Raw genomic sequence first — 25,155 nt, 5'->3', positions numbered from 1 at the left:
TATAACTAGTTGCTTATTAAATGCCTACTATGATATTGGTTGTTTATTCATTCATCCATTTTTCTTCGGCTTAGTCACTTATGTATCAGGAGTCACCACAGCAGAATGAACCGCTAACTATTCCAGCATACATTTTATGCAGCGGATGCCCTTTCAGTCACAACCCAGCACTGGGAAACACCCATACACTCTCGCATTCACACACGCACACAACGGCCAATTTTGTACACACAATTCAACTATACTGCATGTCTTTGGACTTGTGAGGGAAACTGGAGCACCCGGAGGAAACCCACACGAACACGGGGAGAACATGTGAACTCCACACAGAAATGCCAACTGTCCCAGCCGTGACTCGAACCAGCGACCTTCTTCCTGTGAGGCGACCACTGCTAACCACTGAGCCACCGTGCTGCCTATTGGCTGTTTGTTAGTACTTATATAGTACACATTCTAATACCTAAACATAACATCTACCTTAATAATTATTAATAAGCAGCAAATTAGGTGTTTGAGACAAAAGTCATAGTTAATGGTTTTTGTACCGTAAAATAAATCAAGCAATTTTTTTTATTTATTCATTAATTAATTTATTATTTGTTTGTTTATTTATTTATTTAATTTACTATACAGTGGTCCCTCACTATAACGCGGTTTACCTTTCGTGACCTGGCAGTTTCACAGATTTCTTTAGGTCAATTTGACATGATTTTTTTTACAGCACATTGTGTTTTTCATCCTGATTGGCTGTTGACTATTGTCAATTAATCTCCTCCGTGTTTCCTGTACAGTACAGAATGTGTTCAGCTTGCCAAATTAACATAAATCTTCAAATGCTAGCAGAGTGAGTTATAACAATGATGCAAAAAGGGTTGTAACTGTCCGCAGCAAGACCATGGTAAAGAGGGTCACACGACAGATGCGTCACGCCACGCAGCACGTGCATTTTAAAATTGTAAACATAGGTTTATATCAGGGTAAGCACTGGCGCCATAATTTGCCAGTTGCCCAGCTTCAACTCAATACATTTCAAATTTCTGCCATGCCACAGAGCACCATCTGAAGAATTTAATTTTAAATAACATGCCAATGTGCATGTTCCGTGTGCATTACTTCCAACTGTCATATGAGTGGCGCATCAGGTGCGCTACCCCCTTAAGGATAAAGTCTGCTTTAGTTTTGTGGTTCAGTGACAGCAGAATAAGAACATTATGCTGGATGCCAACATTATCTGCACAAAAGCTTTATAAACCTTTTGGTGACAGCGATGAATGTTTGCTTTTGACAACAGGTTTTGATCTTTGGTTTCATTACTGGATTTATTTTTTTCTACGAAAGTTTGAACTTTGAGATTGTTTAAACAAAAAAGAAAGGTATAAAAATGTTAATGCCTGTATGAGAAAAGTGTATAAAATGTAAATGTGTGTTTGAGAAAAGTATATAAAGTGTGTAGTGAGGGGTTTTACAGCCTTAAAACATCTAAAATAATTGCAAAAAATAAAGCTGACTACTTTGTGGATTTCACCTATTGTGGGCTTCTTTTAGAATGTAACTTCCGTGAATAACAGACTACTGTACTTGCAAAACTCAAGTTATTATTCAATTTTTTTTATTTTTATGGCCAAAACCTGTAAAGTTTATATTGTAAAAAAAAAGTTTAAAGTGTTAAAAACATCGAAGATGCGTTTTTTCATTAATAGAGGAGAAAAATTTACAGATTCTATTCTCATTCATCAATTTTTTAGATAAACTTTTTTTGGGTTTCTATATTGGCTTTAAAACATTTGCGATAAAGCACCACCAGTCAGTAGAGGCTTCAGGTGGGGGATCTAAAGCTCAAATGTGATTGGACGGCCCATTTTAACAAAGTAAAATGGGGGGGAAAACATGCTGAAACACAAACAAATCTTTACCAACTTTTAAGGTTGTTTTCGGTACACTGCAAGAACTTTAAAAAAGAACAAAAGGAAATATCCATTAATTAACAGTTTCCGGCATGTTCTCCCCGTGTTCGCGTGGGTTTTCTCCGAGTGCTCCGGTTTCCCCCACAAGTCCAAAGACATGACCTATAGTTGAATTGGGTAAGCTAAATTGTCCATAGCGTTTAAGTGTGAATGAGTGTGTATGGTTGTTTCCCAGTACTGGGTTGCAGCTGGAAGGGCATCCACTTCGTAAAACATATGCAGTTCATTCCACTGTGGCGACCCCTGATGAATAAAGGGACTAAGACAAAAAGAAAATAAATGAATGAATAACACTTTCTGAAATTTTGTGATTCAATGGGGTTTTCCATTCATTCATGCGTTGAAATTGCATTATAGGACCGTGATGTCACTGATGATACAACTTTTGGAGTTTATAGAATTTTAATTTTAACTTTACAGTTTAACAAAGTGAATTTTATTGACATTTTTAATGGTTTGAACCAATATATTGTAATAACAAAGCTAGCTCTCTGCAACTCTCACATGCAACACGGGCTCATTCTGAAAACGCAGTCCTATATAAGTTTCTGGAGACCACGAATTATGTGGCCAGAGGTACGTACTGTATGGCTGCATTTAATTTTTTAAACGAACGCTGCGAGGTGGTATGACGCCATTCCTTTTCGCGCTTACCAGCTGCCCGCTGTGTGTTGACGGCTTTCCCGCTGTAACCAGTTTGTCCAGTCGCTCGTCATGTTTGTCGGCGGACTTGAGACGCAGAGAGGAGTTGACGACGACGACAGGCTTTGAGTCCAGCCTAGAACGGTTCCAGAAATCAGGTAAGACAAAAACAAAATCCAAAAGTAAATAACAGGGTTAGAATGTGGTAAAATCCAAAAATGTGGTAAAAAAATCAGACGAGCGCTTTTCTTTTTCTGGATCGCTTTTGTAAATTGTTGGTTGGGTTTAGGGAAGTGGGTGGGTGGTGGGTTTACGCGAGAACAGCAGGCGCAAATGGCACTCGCGAGAGAAATTTGAGATATGAAAAAGCATACACAGCGGCCTCTCGTGGATTTGCGAAAAACAAAAACTGCAGAAATACGTACCCCCTCGGATGTATTTATCGGTCTCCAGAAACGTATGTAGGACTACATTTTCAGAATGAGCCTGGTTTGCTCAAATGGTAGCCCACTGAAGCTAAGCTGGGCAGTGCTCAGTCAGTACCTGGATGGGAGACCACATGGGAAAGCTAGGTTGCTGCTGGAATTGGTGTTAGTGAGGGGGCGCTCAACCTGCAATCTGCGAGGGTCCTAATGCCCAATTATAGTGAAGGGGACTCTACACTGCTCAGTGAGCGCCATCTTTCAGATGAGACATGAAATCGAGGTCCGAGGTTGTTAAAATTCCCAAGATATCCTTCAAAAAAAAGAGTAGGGATTTAAGCCCAGCATCCTGGCCAAATTTGCCCACTAGCCTCCTAGTCATGGCCTCCTAACCGTTCCCAGATCATAATTGGCTTCATCCCTCTGTCTTATCTCCACTAATCAGCTGGTGTGGTGTGTGGTCTGGTGCAATATGGCTGCTGTTGGGTCATCCAGGTGGATGCTGTACACTGGTGGTGGATGAGGAGATTCTTCCAATGTGTGTAAAGAGCTTTGAGTGTCAAAAAAGCGCTATAAAAATGTAAGGCGTTAATAATTATTATTGTTATTACTATTATCACTATTAACACTCAAAAAAGGAATTTGCTGATAGTTTAAAGTACTTGTTTACAATGAGCTGAAATGACACAATTCTTGAGTTTTTTCAGGGGACAACCTACTGTAAATGTTTTATGTTAAATCCACTTAAATTTGTAAAAACAATTAAGTTAATTTAACCAGTGTGTGTTGTATGTGGAACCCTGAATTTATTACAGTGAATGAAATAAATAATTTCAAATGACTCAAACTTAATCATTATTTCAATCTCTTACTCTTATTTTATTTTTGTAAGCATTTAAGAAGCTTTTCCAATTCATGGTGAAGTGTGTTTGTCACGTTTTGCTCTAGAAATGGCTAGACACACTCCTCTGTCTGCTCTTTTGAGGCAGAATGGCTGTTCCATGTCTACTGTCTTTAAAGAAGAAAGCAAACTGGATCTAATCAGGACGACCTCGGTGCAAAACAACAAGAGGACAAATGAGAAACAAACCCCTGACTGCTGCTCAGCTGGAGGCTTCATTCAACAGCTCACACCAAACCTCATCTCGACTGGCAGAATTTCAAAGAAAACGCCTAAAAAAAGAAACACACGAAGTAAAGGCGAGAATGGACAAGAAACTCAAATACTGGGAGGTGAATATTAGTTTGGAAAGCCTGAGGTGTGGATCCATTGTGTACATGCACTGTAATTGGAAGGTCTATAAAAAGTTATACGCAACAATTTTTACTGTAACTTTAAATTATAGTCTGGGCAAAATGTGACATCTCACTGAGTTGACAGATAAGCCAATAGTTGCTGCTCCCAGAACATTATTACCAACTGCAAGTGGGGAAAAAAGGGTACTGACTTTCACTGAAAGTTGTGATGCAATTCCAATGAAACAAGTAGCACTTGTTTCAGGTAACTAAAATAGCAGCTATCTCTATGGAAAAGCATCAGAAGAGTCATCTTAAAGCCTATGTTCTGGATGGACTAGTATATATCATACTAATAAGTTTTATTGCTTGACATTTGGCTATTTGGGGATCTGAATTGGGATCATGTCAGAGTAAACATTGACTACGTTTACATGGACAACAATAATTCGATTTTAATGCGATTAAGACAATACTCTGATTAAGAGTTAACCATGTAAACAGTGATTTTTGATTAATTTAATCAGATTAAGGTCATAATTGAACTAAAGAGAAATCGAATTAAGACATGTGAAGTATGCCGATTTTAGTCGCATTATCGAAGTGCAGTACAGACATGTAAACACCTTAATCGAACTATTACCGTCATGTAGGGCTTTTCGCCGCATTTTGCAACAGGATAGTCCATACACACCCACACACACGGCTGTTTGACACTCTTTGCGCCTACCAAGTCAGTGCAGACGACAGACACCTGCAACGTGAAATGCAAAGGGTTTTTTTTTCCATTCAGCATGCACTATGAACTTCCATTAAATCAACAGTCTTCCAGCAGTTTATAGTTGCATCCAATATCTGGTTTGTCACATGGGGGCATGCCCGAATGAAAGTGAAAGTGCCAAACTGCAGTTAAAGTCGACAAATTAATAATGAAACACCCGAAATTACATGAAACTCTGGAGGAAATGCGGATAGCGCAGTGACGCAATGACGGTAATCTAAGTGTGTGCTATGTAAAATGGGATCTTGAAAGGAACATTCAAAAAGCAACTCATGTAAACGCCGTAATCTTATTATTGTCTTAATTCGATAAAGGCAAATAATTCGATTACTGATGTCCATGTAAACGTAGTCACTGTTGGCGATTAAGAAGGTTTACAGCTCATCAATGGATAATGTACAGTACAATTAATGTTTTAACCCTTTAAAGAGTATGATTACACCGGTGTGTGATGTTGATGAGTTAACATGTTGTGAATCCAGCAGCTATAATCTCTCCCTTGCAGTGTAGACTAACCTCTAAAAATAGGTTTTCCACAAAATATTAAGCAACACAACTGTTTTCGACTGCACCTAAAACAGTGAAAAGCTCCAAAATCTGAAGGATCATGTGACTCTGTAGAAGTAATGGCTGCTCAGAATTCAGCTTGATCATGACAGGAATAAATGACTTTTTAAAATATATTTCAAAATAAAAAATATCATATTTCACTGCATTTTTAATTAAACAAATGCCGAACTGATTGAGCAAATCTACTGCACAGCACTGCATGCTGTATATTACATTCTATAAAATAGTATGAGCACACATTATGCACACATTTCAAACAGCAGTGTGCTGTCTCAGCCTGCTCTGTGCATGTTTAATTCAGCAAGTAGCATCCAGTTTTCTCAGAAAAGAATAAAAATTTGATCAGCAGACTAATGGAACAATGCAACAACAACGAAAAGCACCCAATTCTTTTTTCACATTGAAAATGAAGGTCATGAAGAGGCAAGCGCATTGCATTTTGGGATACAGTATCCCACACAGTGCACTCTGCCAAATGAGCAGCCCATCCAGTTTTTCCATAAAAACAATGGAGAATGAAATAATAATAAAAGTCGCACACAATTGCAAACAAAATTACAAAAATTACCATCTCACTGGTTAAATTAAATATTTTTGACTAAATGGAAAGGAAACTAATTTCACTTTACCACTCAGAGGATCCATCTAACTGGATGGAAACCTTCTAAAAATGAAATGGTATAGAAGAAAATGTATACTGTATATTTTGAAAGTAAAAAAAGCTTTGGCATTCACGCAGCATGCTTAACCATATGATGAAAGAGAACATACCTGATTGGCATCAAAGGGCAACCTGTATCTACATTTTCTGCCACAGACACAAAGTGCTCCTCAGATGTCGAACAATATTGGTCTTTATGATGCAAGTGCTGGGGGTCAATCTCAAATTTTCTCAAGACAAAGCACACCAGACATGCAACATGAAACACATTTCATAAATTATTTTATCTTGATGGGGTTTTTTTTGGGTTACACTGCCTTTTCTATAAATCTTTACATCTATAAATTCCTAAATCAAGATACAATTTGTTGTCATCTAACAATGAAGGCTTTCATGAGTTTATAAAAATAGAAAAATAAGTAAAATTTCCAATTTTCGATGACATTTAAGCATAATCTCAAGTTTTATTATTCTTTTATTCAAAGATTTAAATATCTAAAAGATAGCATATGATGCTATTTTAAAAGCTTTCATAATGGGTAGAGAATAGGAACACAGTTAGTAGGAACCAAGTTATACTGTAAAACCAGAGTGGTCACCTAAATTCTATTTTTTTTCTAGTTTCTGTTGCACTTCCAGTTGTTGACAATCCGGTTTTCTGTTGATTTGTCATACCTCTCAGATTGTACCACCTCCCATTCAAAAAGTAGGTAGCACATTTTGATGAGGCAATATGCTACCCATCAGATTTTGTTACAATTTGAATGTGGAGTAGTGGTAATATGAAGCTGTAATATCACCCTAACCTACCTAATCCTTAACCCCAACCTCAGAACCATTCAAATACAGTGTCAGTAGCATAATCTGTTGGGTAGGATACCGTCAGGACACCGTTCAATAGTGCCATCATTCAATAGCTGACATCAGGACTGTCAGCTTTAATTTGAGTATTTATATCCAAATCAGGTGAACGGGGTAGGAATGACAACAGTTTGCATATGTGCCTCCCACTTGTTAAGGGTCCAAAAGTAATAGTAATGTTTGCTTCTCAAATAAATGTATCTTGATTTAAGAATGTTTAAATATTCCTACAGTAAAACTGGGGAAAATCTTTTTAGCAGTGTATACAGTACATTAGCATATTAAATGAATGATATGACAAATTTAAATCAAAACACTAATGCTTGTCATGATCGCTTGTTAATTTACAGAAGGAGACTCATGTCAAAATGGCTGTGCTTGATGCTTCAGTGTGAATCTTACATCAAAAGTCCTCCTCAGGAGAATTCCTCCTTCGGGTCACTTTGCATGTATGTTATTTCTTTGCTCTTGGCTGGGTTGGAGCAGCCGTTGTGATGGTGGTGGTGGTTGAGAAGGCTCTTCCGGCCTGGCTGGGTGTTTGGCTCTGATGGGTCACACACGGTGACTACAGTGGTCTCCATTCGCGACATTGTGTACATGCTGCTCTGCCGCGCTACTTTATGCCTCATAGCCCGCAGCTCCAGCTCGTCATAGTCGGAGACTCGCACAAACGGGCACCAGCGGAAAACACGTTTGAAGCCAGCTCGAAACCTGAGTACAGACAGGAACAAAAATACAAGAGCAGAATCAACAACTGGACTAAGCTATGGGAAAAAAGCAAGTTCAAATATGTATATCTTTCATTTGCACTGGGAATTGATTTTCCAATTCACTTTAACTGTATTTTCTTTTGTAAAATTTCTCTCACAATTGCCTTGAAGGAGGAGAAAACAGGTCTTCATTCACATGCAAATATACTGTAGGAAAAATGACCAGAAGCCATTAAAAGCAATGAATGTGTTATGTCCAAGCGACTGAACAGAATAAAGAAAAAAACTAATATCACAGGTCAAAGGTCACTGCAGGAAAAACAAGCCTAGAGTATGCTTTTTAGCCTGTCAAAACAAATATTGAGGTTGGCTTGAGAACCACTATTTGGTAATCTGAAGTAGTTTTAAACGTTTTAAGCATGTCTCATTTGATTACCAAGCAAACATGTCCCTTTGGAGAATCTGGTTCTTACAGGCAGCTCAATTTCCGCAACTTATAACCCTGATTTACAATTTAGGACTTGCACTGCTAGCACATTTCAGCACACTGCCGGTATGTTACTAGCATGAATTAACACTACTAGCCTAGGGTGCACTTCCGAAAAGCATTGTTAGCCAACAAAGGTCGCAAGTTGTGTCATTACAAACATAGTTCTTTGATTTGCCGTTTCCCAAATCCATTGTTCCAGTGAACATTTGCAAACTGCGTTGTGAACTTCTATGCTTGCAACTACACCTCTGGAGCTGTAGTTAGAAACATAGTTCCTGGTTGTGTTCTATTCCCAGTTATCCCCCTATGCTTTATTCATTTAGAGCATTCTAACATTTAAACTTGGAATAATAAAAAAAACATTAAAGTCATCACTCTTAGGTGTAATTATGCAGTTCAGTTTTAGCGATCTTCATGTTGACAGTTGCGCTCCCTTCGCAGTGCACTTTGAAAACATTGATGTCATTTTGAAAACAGCCGTGGCTTATGACGAAAGCTATAGGTGACCTATTATTTAAAAGCGGAATTTATTTCACGTCTCCAAAGCTTGTGAAAACAAAAAACATAGCATATGTTAATGCTTTTATTAATAGTAGGTTATTTATTAAGTATTTGCACTATATATGACATGGGTCTGTTGGTTAGAACATTTCTGCAGTGGTTTGCATGTGTCAAATAGTATAAGTAGACTTAATAAATAAATAAATAAATAAACAATATCCTACCTAATAATAATAATTATAATAATAATCATCATCATCATCATCATTAATATTATTATTAAAGTATGATTTTTTCATGTCCTAATAAATAATAAATAATAAATTTCATTTCTTAATAAATCGCCTCATTATTTATTTATTTTTTTATATGATTTATATATGAAATTAGAATACATGTTAGCTTTTTTAAGTGGTTTTATGTTTTTGAATAGAATATGTAATGTTCTAAATAATATTTGTAAAGGAAACATTGGTCCTATATGTGCCATTTACATATATTTCAGTTAATATAGAAAACAAGTGCATGTTTTTACCAAAACTAATATTGGATTTTTTTTAATGCATGTGCGTGTAAAACAATATAATTTGCACAAATAAATTATGGGGTTCTTCTCTATAGAAGTTGTTACCACTCCGTTTAGAGCATCATTTAGGCATTTTACGTTATAACTAACATAGTTTAAACGATGGATCTGCAAGAGAAACTACAGGTTTTGGGAAACACCCCTTACTACACCATTCTTTTCCCAAACTATGTATCATACTATGTTAGTTCAGCCACAAGTTATGCCATATTGGGAAACGCACCCCTGTTTAACAAACCGTTAGCATGTTTGTATCATGATTTAATGCACTGCTTGAAAAATTCTGACCTTTAACATGTTAGCATGAATGTTTTAACAGTGTTATTTTAATAAAAATTAACTGCTGACAAGCAATACACGCTACTAGCATGTCCCACTACAACATTTTTTAAAGCATGATTTATAACAATGCTAACATGTATTAACACATTGCTAGCATGTCTATAACATGATTTAGCACACTGCTTTTAAACCTGTTACCATGAATGTTTTATCACAATTTTATTTTTATAATTTAATGAACTGTTCCCTGCTGAAAAATCCAGCTTAAACTAGTCTAGGCTGGCTGGTCTTTGCTGGTTGATCAGCCTGGTTCTAGCGAGGTTTTGGCCATTTCCAGGCTGGTTTCCAGCCATTTCCAGCCTGGTCTTAGCTGGTCAGGCTGGAAAATGACTAGCTAAATCCAGCTAAAACCAGTTTTACCAGCCTGATTTAAGCTGGACATAGCTGGCTTTGGCATTTTCCAGCCTGACCAGCTAAGACCAGACTGGAAATGGATGGAAACCAGCCTGGAAATGGCCAAAACCCCTCTAAAACCAGGCTGGTCAACCAGCTAAAACTAGCCAACCAGCCTAGGCAGGTTTTTTTAGTAGGGTTGACAAGCAAGCAATAACACACTACTAGCATGTTTTGCTACAATGCTAACATCTTTATAGCATACCTGCCAACACTCCCATTTTTCCTGGGAGTCTCCTGTATTTCAGACCCATCTGCCACCACCCTCCCGTTTTGTTATTTCTCCCAGAAAACTCCCGTAATTTCACCAATTCCCGTAATTTTTACAAATCCGGTTCTCAACTATGTTATTCAGAAAACACCCCCCACCCCACCCCTGGATCGAATTTCAGAGACAAATGTTGGTATGCTTTATAGCATGATTTATAACAATGCTATGATGAATTGACACATTGCATGTTTATGATCTGATTTAGCAAACTGCAGAAACCCCGTTTAAGGCTAGACCTGAAGAAATGTCTGGACAGAACAGAACAAACTGTGAAATTAATTTATAGTTTCATATTTCCCACTTGCTATTGTATCTGAATTTCATTTCAAGCAAAACTATGACTGCATTTCCTATTGTAAAATTCATCTCACAACTGTCTTTTAACTGAAACAGATGGAAGTTGGACACAGGATTTCAGTCAAATGTAAATAAAGGGAAAACAAATATCTTTGCAATTGAGTGAAAGCCATTAAGCAATCAATTTGTTACATCCAAGTGACCTAACAGGACAAAGCAATATGTTAAGTGTCGGAGGCTACTGGCACCAAAACAAGCAAATGCTTTTAATTTTTAATAATCATGTACTGCCAGCTGGTACATTACACAGCAGACTGTATTCTGCTTTTTTCGTACATCAGCTTATAAGAGTTCTTCCCATGTCTTGTTTTCTGATTATTGAATAGCGTATGGTTGCAAACTGTCGCACTCGGGTACTGGTGCCATTTTAAACTAAGCCAAATGGGAGCTGAAGAAATTAGATGAGGATTACTTATCATCTGATCCTACATTTCAGCCATGTTTTCCATCTGTGGTGCATTTACATAAAGTCAATGCTATGGCTGTCCCAGCCTGATCAAGTTAATGGCGGGTAGCAACAGTTGCTAGGCTACAACTGGTAGAGTGCTCAAAAAGAAAAAGAAAAATCTGCAGAGCTGTATAAAGGTCATTAGATACATGCAATAGGGAGCTATATAACAGACATGCTCTCACTGTATGGTAGAGTAAGCGTTTAAATATACAGAGACAAAATAAAATGTACTTTAAAATGTCTTTAATTTAAAATAATTCCCAATTATTCATTAAAGTTATTCACTTTGGTGACCCCAGATTAACAAGAGGGACTAAGCCAAAAAGAAATGATTGAATAAATGAATGAATGAATGAATGAATGAATGAATGAATGAATATATATATATATATATATATATATATATATATATATATATATATATATATATATATATATATATATATATATATATATATATATATATATAGTACTATTTTTTGTATTATTATGTTTATATAGTACTATTTACTATTTCTGCTATATATACTATATATTCAACTATATATATATATATATATATATATATATATATATCTTGAAAAATATCTAGTAAAATATTATTTACTGTCATCATGGCAAAGCTAAAATAAAAAATAAAATAAAGTTATTAAAACTATTATGTTTACAAATGTGTTGAAAAAAATTATTTCTCTGGTAAACAGAAATTTGGTAAAAAAAAAAAAAAAAAAAAAAAAAAACATATATATGCTGTAGATTACCTTACAAAAGTCTTGTCATTGATCCCAGTTGTAAAAGCAACATATAATATCTTCTAGTTGATCATTTTGAAAAGTGACAAAAGGTAGATTTTTCCATTAAATCATCTGTTGAACTGCATCCCAATCATCACAAATGCTGCAGAAGACCTTTTGGAACCTGCATGGACTCAAGATTCTCACAGAAATCAGTCAGCAGGATAGCGCTCCTTCTCATACTCAGGCCTGAAAGTAAAGAAGGTCAAGGTGCTCCAGTTTTGGCCAGCCCAGTCACCAGACATTATTAAGCATGTCTGGGGTAAGATGAAGGAGGAAGCATTGAAGATGAATCCAAAGAATCTTGATGAACTCTGGGAGTCCTGCAAGAATGCTTTCTTTGCCATTCCAGATGACTTTATTAATAAGTTATTTGAGTCATTGTAGAGATGTATGAATACAGTCCTCCAAGCTCATGAGAGTCATACACAATATAAATTCTTTTTCCACTGCACCATGACTTTATATTCTATACTGTACATTATTTCTGTTAAATGACAAAACTTGTGTGTAAGCAAAGTCAGACCTTACTGTCCTAATTAAACCATTAAAAATCAAGGCATGATCATATTTTATTTTGGTTAAATAAGCGTAATCTAGAGGCCTTTGACTGTCATATTAGCCCCCTCTGATACCAAAGGATCAAATGGAAGTCAAGTAATTATTTGCTGTTTCTTAAAACTGGGATATACTTATATATATATATATATATATATATATAGATTGTATGTGAACATATATTTTTACATAATGTTATGGTGTATTGGCCTGATATACTTCTATTGTAAGTGCATGTCTTTTGCTAGTTTTTAAAAACTATTCAAGAATGAGCTGAATTTTTCTTCTGCAGTGACTGATGACACACCAAGAATGATATCAAGAGAGATGAACTCGTATTGAATCTGGAAAGTCCTTTAATTAAAACCTTGGACAAAAAGCAACAATTCACTCTAAATGTGTTTCTGACAGTCCCTGTACCACTAACATTGAGCACATGTCTTATTTTCTGTTGCCATTCAGCCTGTATTCAGGAAGAATACAGATTCATACCTAAATACACTTTTTACATGCCGTTTTACTGCCAATCTGAGAACAGCTTTTAAAGAAAAAGAAAAAAATAGACCCTAAACTCTGAAAACTTTAGGAAATAATTAGGAAATATTTTTACAAAACACAAACTTTAAGTTCCATATTAATAACCTTACTTGCAATGAGAAATAAAATAATAACATAACAACTGATAATTTTCCCATTTATACTTGTTTCAAACTACTTTTGACATTTCTTCTAAAAGTCAATAGATTTAGAAATATGTGGAAAATATGTGGAAAAATGAATAGAATGGAATAGAATAGAATAGAATAGAATAGAATAGAAAAGAATAGAACAGCTACAAATTGATCATGCGGATCTTGGAATTTAAATCATGGTTTCTGTGGTCAATCATTTATGTATTGTCAGAACTCAAAAATTTGATGTGAAGCCTGTTTCCCATCCTTGATTTCAATATTAGCAAGGCTTTCATTTCAATCATTGATTTATGAGTAATATTTCACAAAAAGAGGAACATCTCAAGGGTGTCCATTACTCTATGATATAAGGCCTAATCATGCAATGAATAACGGGAACGGCACTCGTGTTGCTATGACAAAATGTATTTATGTCATAAATCATATGTTGTTGTGCTGGTCTGTAACTGGAGTCTTACCGGCTGTTTAGGCAGCAGTAAATAATGGGGTTGTACATGGTGGAGCTCATGGCGAGCCACATGACGGACAGATAGATCTGCTGAATGAACTTCCATCGAGCCAGCTGCTTGTTCAATCCCGTCACCAGGAAATACACATGGTACGGCAGCCAGCAGAAGGCAAAGGTCACCACTACAATGATCATCATTTTCACCACCTGGACAAAACAAAATGAAGGGAAAAGTCAGCAATTAAGTGTTATTATGGCAACTGGTGTGCATTTATTTGCAAAAAATAGCATTTTTCTCTAGAAAATGGCTATTGGACAAATTAACAATTGTTTTTCACTTGCTGTGATTGAAAATGACACTGCGAAAATGCTTTTTTACTTGGTGTTTTTGAAGTGGCTGGTAATGTTGAAAAACTGGTGATCAAAAAAGTTAATGTCAAGCCCTGATTATATTATTTCAAACTACTAAAATGTCAATAAAAGTCAGTTTGTAAAACTGTAGAGATACATTTTAAAACATCAAAAGTCGACAGCAGAGATCAACATCCCATAATGCAATTCACAACTGTAAATAAATGAAAAATTCTAAATACAGAAACTGTTAATTAAAAGATTTAACAGATTAACAGATTAGTACAGTGTACTAATGACATTTCTTTCAAATAAAAAAAATAAACGCCAGTGGTGTGCTTTCGGTGTTCACTGTGGACATAGTCAATGGTTAAAGAGTATCTCCTGCTAATAATGACTGTTTGTATGTGCTTTGTAGAGAGCCGAGGGACAGATGAAAGCTCACACCACCTGAATGAGGATGCTGCCGTTGGGGAAGGTCTACGTGTCATGCAAGCTGCATTGTGTTACTGACTTGTACATAAAGAAGCGGGTCGAAGCCTTCCACTCATTCTGGTCTCATTTAAATACTTGTTTGCTAAAAGAAGACTTTGCTACAAAACAAAAAAAGATGATTCTTTTCCATTCCATTTGTTTAGGTTTATTAATATTTTGGTATATACAAATTTAACAAAAAAGCATTAGGGGAATTATATTTATGTTTAACAGTGCAAGAAAATTTTCATATAATATATCATTTTTACTCTGGAAAAACACTTTTTTCTTTTAGTTTGGCTGGAATAAAGCAATTTTTACATTTTAAATAAAATATAGGGTTTCTGCAGGTTTCACCAAGTCAAATTTAAGGCTTCTTAAGACCTTTTTAAGACCATGAAGAATTTTCAGATGTACTGTATATAGGGCTAAACGCTAAAGATATTTTTAAAGGCCCAGGAGAAAAAAAATTGTACTTGCACCATCAAAAAACTAATTCTGTTTAGTTATTTCTTAGCCACATATTTTAAATAATGTGTCAAAACAAGCAGACCATAGTTTTATACATGAATTTTTTCATGCACAACAGACTGCTATAATATTAGTTATAAATATATAGTCTAAAAGTATGTATTGTTAGTGATTAGATGTGTGTTGCACTGAATAGGAAGCTTTACTGTACATAAACAAAGTAAAAATGAATACCAGTTTAAAATTATTTAAGACCTACAAGACAATATTTCAGTTAATTTAAGACTTTTTAAAGCCTAAATAAATTTAGTTTTTGAAATTTAATAGCCCCCCTATGATTCATTTTTATTTTTATTTATTATTTTATTTGAACAGTGGCTACAGTACAAACATAGCAGAGCATGACACTGTTGTCCAATGTCTTGCCTAATTAACCTAACTTGACTTTTTAACGTAGTTAAGACTTTAAATTGTACTTTAAGCTGAATACTAGTATCTTGCCCAATAACTAGTAAAATATGGTGTACTATCATAATGGCAAAGACAAAAGTATCCGGGTATGCAGAAGAGCATCTCTGAATGCACAACATGTCGAACCTTGAGGCAGATGGGCTACAGCAGCAGAAGAGCACACTGGGTGCCACTCCTGTCACCTAACAGGAAACTGAGGCTACAGTTCACACAGGCTCACCAAAATTGTACAATAGAGTAGTGGAAAAATGTTGCCTGATCGGATGAGTCTTGATTTCTGCTGCGTCATCTGGATGATAGGGTCAAAATTTGCACGGATCATCTCAGACTAGTTTCTTATAACAATGAGTTTACTGTACTCAAATGGCCTCCACAGTCACCTGATCTGAATCTAATAGAGCACCTTTGGGATGTGGAGAACCGGGAGATTGGCATCATGGATGTGCAGCCGACAAATCTGCAGCAACTGCGTGATGCTATCATATCAATATGGACCAAAATCTCTGAGGAATATTTCCAGTATCTTGTTGAATCTATGCCATGAAGGATTAAGGCAGTTCTGGAGGCAAAAGGAGATTCACCCCAGTACTTGTACGGTGTACCTAATAAAGTGGCCGGTGAGTGTATAAATTACATTACAATATTAATATAATATTTTGATATCAAAAATGTATTTATTCATTTAAAAAAACTATTATAATTGTATACTGTATGTATAAATAACCAAAGAGCAGCTTCCACACAATGCGACAGTGTGACTGACCTTGTTTCACACTGGCGAAAACAAAGAGAACAGCAGAGGAGCAATCAGATCACAAACGGTTATACGACTGTGTTTTTACTCATTATGCTAATTCATCAAGACATTTCCTGTCATTCAAATACTCCCGCACCCAAAAGCACCAAACAATGTCAGGCTACCAAAATCTTGCTCATGCAACCTTCAAGCTCAGACACTCTGGGCAAGAAATGCGTCTGCGGCAAGACAGAAAACCCCAGGCAACTAATTTATAACAAAAACAAGGACACCACATGAGGTCTTCACTAGCTGGGTTTCAATCCTAACAGCAAGTCTTTTCAAAGTTTGCAAAAAAAAACAAAAAAAAAAAAAACAAATGTGAATCAGGTGCATTTCCATTTAGTTGCTAGAGCAGCTGACAGTAGTATTGGTAACCTAGCAACCAATAGTAAACAAGGCAAGCATAATGGAGACTGATTGGTCATCACGAGTGTGTAATGTGTGTAATGCTATGTCAGAAAATGCATTTTCATCTCCCATTATTCACATTGATGCTTTTTCCAAACAAGTTCATAAATTACTTCAACAAGGGTTGTAAGTTGTAAGGCTATACAATATGTAAAGGATAATCAATGGCTTGCTGTGCGTTAAAGGATTTTAATACATGACATGGGGGCGAAGGACCACACGATGCATTAGTGACAGATTTAAAAATTTTCCTTATACACAAACTGCAGATTGTACTAAAATAACTATATTCTTGCTTGAAAAACTCTTAAAACTTGATTTTGTGGCATATTGATGAGTGTTTTTACTACTTATGCGGATTTCCTGTCCGCCATTAACCGTCCTCATCGGTTACATGTGAGTTTCTATGGTTACTATATTTGGAAGAAGCAGCTTTATCAAAACTGACTCGAGTTTCAATGAAAATAGTGCACACCCTCCGAACAGAATCAAGAATTTCAACAGACCATGAAATAAGGCAATCTATTTTGCATAAACAAAATTAAAAATTATTCACCTATTTCATGGTGTCACAAAACACATTGTTTACTGCAATACTTTTTCAAAATTTATATAAGCGCAATATTACATGTCATTACTGGGATGCAGAAAGAAACATGAATATCACCATGGTGAGAAACTTGAAAGTACAATGTTTGCATTTTGCATTTTATTTATTGATTTTTCTTTTTTATATATTGGACCTGTAATCGTTAGGTTTAGAAAATTGTTTTAAATTTTATTAAGATTAATTTTATATTTCTACATTTTGAATTAAACCTTTGCCCTGAAGTTCTAAATAAAGTGAGAAATATGATCACGTATGAATATACATTAGAATGTAGAAAAAGAAATACTCCTTTACATATGATCAGTATATATAAAACTATTAATTGACTGAATCTACAGAAATGGTACCATATTGTCATAACTTATATCATAAAATGAGATTTTTGTCATACAGTTGAAGTCAGAATTATTAGCCCTAGCTTCATTCATTCATTTTCTTTTTGGCTTAGTCCCTTCATTAATCAGGGATCGCCACAGCGGAATGAACCGCAAACTTATCCAGCATATGTTTTACGCAGCTGCAATCCATCACTGGGAAACATCCATACACACTCATTCACACTCATACACTACGGACAATTTAGCCTACCCAATTCACCTGTACCGCATGTCTTTGTAGGTTGGGGGAAACTGCAGCACCCGGAGGAAACCACGCGAATGCGGGAATAACATGCAAACTTCACCCAAAAACGTCAGCTGACCCAGCCAAAACTCAAACTAGCGACCTACTTACTGTGCCACCGCATCGCCCTCGCTTCACTAGGTTAATTATTGTATAAGTAGATGCAGTAGATGATTGTCTTCAGAAACATTTTTTGTTGTGCTGGTTGAAAGTCTTTTCACATTCCAATAGTAATGATTAAAGTGAATGATCTAAATGTATTTATATGTATCTTTATATTCTGGGTAAGGCAAAAATTAAAAAATGTTCATCCAATTAAATAGTGTCGGGCCGACATAATTCTAAGTAGTTCAAACTGTCTGTAAGCAAATGCAGATTTGAACTACTGTGCACCCGTTTATATGCAGATCCGCCATATGTGCGTACACGCGCTACGCAGAGAGAGAGAGAGAGAGGTAAAAACAAATGCAGAATCAACACTTTTTAAAATCCTGAATCAAGATTGGAGTTACTTTTACATGCTGGAGAAAGAATGACACCGTGGCTGAAGTATTTCTGTTAGACAGGTAATGTTCTGTTTTAAAACTATTTTAGCTTCACGCAAAGCTGATGTAGATGTTGTTGTTACAAATAGGTTATATGCACAGAAGTGTTTTTCAGCACCTGAAATCTTCGGGTGATAGATAAATGTGGATATTTTCAGTTTCATAAGGTCCTTTTACAGCATCGATAATGTAGATTTGATTTAGATTAACAACAAAACACCAGTAAATAGCGCCATTCCACCTAGCGTGCTTTACTGAGCCGAAGTTCATTTTTGAACAATGACAACCTGTGACGGGCTCCCTATATTGTTTACCATGCTACTCTTAATATTCGGTCAGAAATAGCATGTAAGTATGGCTTAGTAATAAGTGTAATTTCTGCACGCTGCCGGCCAAGCACTAGTCGCTTTAACTCAACACATGAGAGAGGGTTCTGCTGTCATCTTTAAGGTGAGCGTGCTCAGAAGGCATGGCTTTGGATGGCAGGGGAGGGACTGTGTTTCAGAGATTTATGTTAACCGGTTAGCATTGTGGCAGATCACCTACTGCACCTTTAAGTGGGCTAATAATAATGTCCTTAAAATGTTTTTTTTTTTTATTATTATTATTAAAAACTGCTTTTATTCTAGCCAAAATAAAACAAATTAGACTTTCTCCAAAAGAACAAATATTATAGTAAATACTGTGAAAAATGTCTTGCTCTGTTAAACATCATTTGGGAAATATTTGGAAAAGAAAAAAAATGACAGGAGTGAAATAATTTTGACTTCAACTGAATATGACAAAAATCTCATATCACGATAATTTATGGTTCTACGTGAACTGTATATGTTACAACTTGGGCTGGGCTATATATAGCTCAACCCAAGCTGTAACATATATAGTTCACGTAAAACCATCACAGTTCCCCGTTCAGATCTCTGATGCTTTTACCGCTCTGCTGTCCAACTGTGCTGTGTGTGGAGTCACTGTGTGCTTCTCCATCCTGTCAGTTTTATTCTCTCCTCAAAATCTGTGCTCTCTCTTCAAGCTAAGTGTCCTTCTGCCACTGCAGGGTCTTCTGCCATAACAAATCCATTTCCCATCCTTCAAGAGGAAGATTTTTTTTCAGTAGTCACCTCATATCTGATTGGAGGAGACTCTCGTTTCACTCCGTTAATGAATTTAATTACACTGTTCAAGAGCGGAGATTCGTTAGGTCTCCTTCAGTCTAAAAAATCTCTCCACCTCAGGAATTAATAACCCAACGAATGAGCAGCTAAATATCTGAAAACAATCATTATATGATTTCGATATTGACATCATTAAAAGAGTCATTATGAGCTGCCAGCATGTCATTGGTCTGTTAAGATGAGTTTATTGTATTGTGAAAACAGATTGGAATGTTTGAAGTCAAAATTTTCATCTATATATATATCTATATATATCTATATATATATATATATATCTATATATATCTATATATATATATATATATATATATATATATATATATATATATATATATATATATATATATCTATCTATCTATCTATCTATCTATCTATCTATCTATCTATCTATCTATCTATCTATCTATCTATCTATCTATCTATCTATCTATCTATCTATCTATCTATCTATCTATCTATCTATCTATCTATCTATCTATCTATCTATCTATCTATCTATATATATATATATATATATATATATATATATATATATATATATATATATATATATATATATATATATATATATATAAAGCATATAATATAATAAAATCCCTAAACAACAGTGTTAATGTTAGCTGGAGCACAAAATTCATTTATCAATAGCACAGCATTCATTCAATCATTTATTAAACAAAAGCTATTACTAGGTTGGTATATTTTTTACCTTGATTTTGTGTGTGTGTGTGTGTGTGTGTGTGTGTGTGTGTGTGTGTGTGTGTGTGTGTTAGTACAGAATTTTCTTTTTTGTTCATGCCATGAATCCAAAATATAACCAGACTTGTGTTAGAGAATCCCATGCAAATGTCTAAAAGGCATCTATTTTCTTTATTGTATAAACGCCTATTAAAGGCCACCTATTTTACCCCTTTTACAAAATGTAAGATAAGCCTTTGGTGTCTCCAGAATGTGTCTGTAAAGTTTCAGCTTAAAATACCCATCAGATAAATTATTATAGCCTCCAGACTCTGCTCATTTTGGTGTCTGAATACATTGTAGCTGTTTTTGTAGCCTGTGCAATTAAGCTGCTTCTCCCTGCCCACCGTTCCCATGTGCGTGTCTGCTTTTCATAATGCGTTATGTCAGATAAACAGCACAGTGACAGAGACAGACCCAGATGAAGCTGAAATACAGCTCATTAGTCAAAAATACCAAGTAAGTTTATTAGATTTATTTGTGGTAGAGTTAATTCAAGCCTTTCTGAAATGATGAGTCACACACAAATGCTGTTTGCAGTACACATTCACACAAACATATACGCGTTTACTGACACCATGAGGCCAAGGTGATTATAGCAGTTAAGAATTACACAGCGATTTTATGGCTTGTTTCCACTGACTGGTACAGTACAGTACGGTACGGGTTGGTATGGGTGACCTTTATCAGGCTTGCGTTTCCACTGCTAAAAGGGTACCAATGGTACTCTTTTGATGGGCGTGGTGTACAACAGAAAGTTTCAGACGACGTCATTTTCTTTCGAGAAATTGTCTACAGTAAAGCTGTACAGGTCGCTCACATATCATATGAGAAGCACTTCTCACAAAACAGATGCTTTATACACATAAATACTTCTGAATAAATGTTTATTACTAACTTTTCTATGAACATGATTTGATTATAACTGCAGATCAATGACAGTGCGAAATAGCCTACTGTAACGTCTGTAATTATATTAAATAAATAAACGCAACATATATGAACGCATGCAGACCCTTACAGTCTCCGATATGTTACCACTTACTGAAAAACTACACTCAACATACATTTAGTCCTTATTTAGGTTCAAAACAACACGAAATATAGACTACAGTCAGAGAAAACCTCTCATGATTAAATGTGTCTGTAATCTTCAGCAGCACACATAGCCTCTTGTCAGAAAATAATTCCATCATTCCGAGTTCATATTAGTCCAAAAGGTGATAATAGTAGTTAAACAAGGCAGTTTGTTCATGTTTGCTGAAAAAATAATGTGTTCCTTTTTTCCGGCTTCTCCTTTGTTTTTTCGTGCTTCACTCTTACGTTTGTCAGTTTCTGACAGGATCCGGTTTCAAAAGCATTATCATCAGCTCAAGAAGTTTGTTATTTCAAATATAGACGCACGCGAGCGCAAGCAAAAAAGCAAAACCGCCTGCACTTCAGATTGGCTCGTAAAAAACTAAGGGGCAGAGGGTAAAATCTGCTCTTCTTTTTGACTTTGTGGCTGTTTATCAAGACGACGACAAGGTTTGATTGAGCCCGGGTCGACCATGGCTCATTATTATATGTATATATAATTCCGCTGTAATCTCTCGACTGTGTATTTAAAACAGGTTACATTGTTTTCTCTGCGTGAGGGAATGACGTATCTCTGTAAACCAATAGCGTTCAGCTGCACGTCTAGCTCGGCCTTTTGGAACCCTTTCTTGTGTTTTGGTACCCTTTCAAAAGGGTGCCGAAAAAGTGGTACGGTACGGTTCGGTTTGGTACTCCTTTTGACAGTGGAAACGGCTATAAAATCATACCGAACCATACCGTACCACTCAGTGGAAACCGGCCATTACTCTCTTTATTACAAACATGCTCTGTTTTTAAAAACTTTAAACTTATAAAAATCACAAAGAGTTATAACTAATATTTTAATCCCAGTTTATTTGCAAAAAAAATGTCAGTGGACATGTGTAAACATGTTATTATAGAAACATGGCGCTTGTCAATCAATTTTGTCGGTGGGGAAAACCGCACTCCTACGTCACTACATAAAATAGTTGTCATGTAGAGCATATATTTTTAAAGTATGAAAAAAGATGATGATTATATACATTTTCAAACAACACAGTACTAATGTTTTAATTTTAGAAGATCGCAGAAATTAATATTAGGTGGATTAACCCTTATTTTTCCTCACAACATGTGAAAACATTTGTTATGGTGACCAACAGTCAAAAAGGAAAAATACACATATACAGTATTAAGCCTATAATCACCTTTAATATATATTAAAGAAATCTGAAAACTGTAACCACTTCCACAGTACGATAAACAAATACCATGAAAGTTAGTGGTTACCGGTTTCCAACAAGATATTGTGAGCAAATGATGACAGAATTTTCATTTTTTCTGTGAACTATCCCTTTAACATCTTCATTCATTCATTTTCCTTCAGCTAAGTCCCTTTTTTATCAGGGGTCACCACAGTGGAATGAACCAGCAACTACTGTATATTGGCGTATGTTTTACAGTATGCATCAGATGCCTTTCCAGCCACAACCCAGTACTGCAAACCCTTTAACATTTTATTCACACATATACATATATATTTTTCTTCATACATCAGCCAACTCTAACAATAAGCATACCAAATATAACTCCAGCCTTTCATAAATGAATAACCCTGAAACCGAAATCAAAGGAAAGATCAAAGGTGCATTTCAAAGACACTCTCTGTTAAAGCTACGCCATTAATATGTTCAGAAACATTACGTTGAGGACACATAAAACACAAATGTAATTTTAGAAACTCACATTCTTCAAAAGAGCTTTTTTTATTTTATTTCACCCCTACCAGTATAACCATTTCATCAGTATTCCAACTCCAAAATCATATCTTTGTTTTTTTTTTTTTCCAGAGATGCCATCAGAATATTCCCAACCACATTACAAAGACCCAGACAGAGACGGTGGCCGATCTACAGCTCAGCAGGAGCCGAAAGTGAGAAGATGTCTGGAGGTAAAAGGAGGAAAGCTTTTATGATTGCCACTCACGCTTTCCTTCAAGCCAGAGTTTTCTCCCCAGATAGAAGCATCTGCATACTGAAGGCCGCCGCGTTTGGCCCGACAACAGCTTTGTTTCCTCTTATCTCACCCTGCCTCTTCAAATCCAGAGATGGAGGAGAAGAAATCTCAACCCTTATCTCACCCTGCCTCTTCAATCCAGAGATGGAGAGCAGACAAGGGCGCTCCCGCTCAAATCGAAGCCTTTTATTTTTGGGAGATTTACGCTTGAATGGAGGCTCTAGACATCCGGGGCAAACAGAGACTGGAGATCTTTCTTGATGTTGAAGAATGAAGGATGGTCAATGTATTGATCAATACACTGATAGAGTTTATACGACTGACAACAGAGCTGGTGCTCAAATCAAGCTCGAGGGAAGAAAAGAAGAAGTAGTAGTCACTACGGGTAGACAATTATTAATATGTCTCCTCAGGTTTACGCCAGTTCAAGTAGAAAAATGATTAATTAGATTTGCTATTTTTTACGGTACAGTAAGTGCAAACAATTTATTTGGGCTGAATTTAAACAAACAAGTAAAAGCCGAATATTCCTCGATTTAATTTGTTTGTTTAAATTCATTCATTTATTCATTTTCCTTCGGCTTATTCCCTTCCCACATAGAAAAATGTATCTGGCCCAGATCTGGCCCACACAATCAGCTTATCCTAGGCCTACATACTGCAGTGAAATACGTTACATGATTGGACCAAGTCTGGCTTCCATACAAGGGCCAAATATGGACCATATCTGGGCCAAGTCTCAGCCAGGTTAATAATCTAAAACTGGGCTAGATATGTTGTTGTGTCACGACTGTAATGAATGTGATATTACACTTTATGGTCGTGCTTTTTCTCAAAAGCGACCCGATTGGTAGAGTTTTTTCTTTACTTTTCTTTACTTTCTTCTTTAACTTTTCTTTAAAAATGATTTAAATGCATTTTAAAAGTGGGTCAAGATAGGCCAATCTTATGTGGCCCACAAATAAATTTTTTACATCTGGGCCAAATACTACATTTCATCTGGCCCAAGTCTTATGTGCTGCCTTAAAGACGGTGCCACCTCTGCCAAACCAGGGCCCTGTTTGGCCCACATGCTGTATGCCAGTGCTGGATGAATGCCTGCTGTGCTAGCTTCATGCCAAATCTGAGCCAGAATGATTTGCTGCCTGGGTTTATTCATCAGGGGTCGCCACAGGGGAATGAACCGCCAACTTATCCAGCATATGTTTTACACAACGGATGCCCTTCCAGCTGCAACTCAGCACTGTTAAACATCCATCCTAATCTCGTTATACATGGGCGGAGGCTGCCGTAAATATTTAGTTGGAACGTAGCATTACGTTTAAACTAAATTTAGTGGTGCAACACAAAAATATTTAGTAGTGCGTAAATAGTAACTTAGCATCCCTTTAAGTGACAATTGGCCTACATATTCACTTACGCACTGCTGGTGCAACCGGCCCCTGGTTAACAGTAAGTTTCCTTAATATATACTTTAACTGTAAATTAAATTCCTTCCCATCTAATGCTTTTTTGTTTACTGTACATTACTATTGTTCATTTAATTTTTTTTTCCTCATCAGTAAAGTTTGATGTTACATCCATTGTTGATAAATGATTCATTACTTTAGTGTCGTGTGTTACCATGATGGTGTTGTTAGCTGGGTGAATTCATCGATCACCTTCTACTTCTTCTGAAACTAGGATATTT

General features: G+C 36.0%; 1 protein-coding gene across 1 annotated transcript in view; it reads right to left on the bottom strand.

Annotated features, from left to right (window-relative positions):
- Nucleotides 1–7,553: 7,553 nt before the first annotated feature.
- The window catches only part of tacr3a (tachykinin receptor 3a), a 69,531-nt gene continuing 51,929 nt past the window's right edge, over nucleotides 7,554–25,155 (bottom strand). Inside the window, exons 4-5 of the mRNA XM_056456755.1 lie at nucleotides 13,741–13,937; nucleotides 7,554–7,848 (exon numbers count right to left, since the gene is read on the bottom strand). Coding sequence (XP_056312730.1) covers nucleotides 7,554–7,848; nucleotides 13,741–13,937 — 492 coding nt within the window. The remainder of the gene's footprint in view (nucleotides 7,849–13,740; nucleotides 13,938–25,155) is intronic.

This window comes from Danio aesculapii, chromosome 1, assembly GCF_903798145.1.
Source record: "Danio aesculapii chromosome 1, fDanAes4.1, whole genome shotgun sequence".
Taxonomy (NCBI): Eukaryota; Metazoa; Chordata; class Actinopteri; order Cypriniformes; family Danionidae; genus Danio; species Danio aesculapii.
Note: the sequence above shows the minus strand (reverse complement) of the source record. Positions and strands in the feature narration are given on the sequence as shown.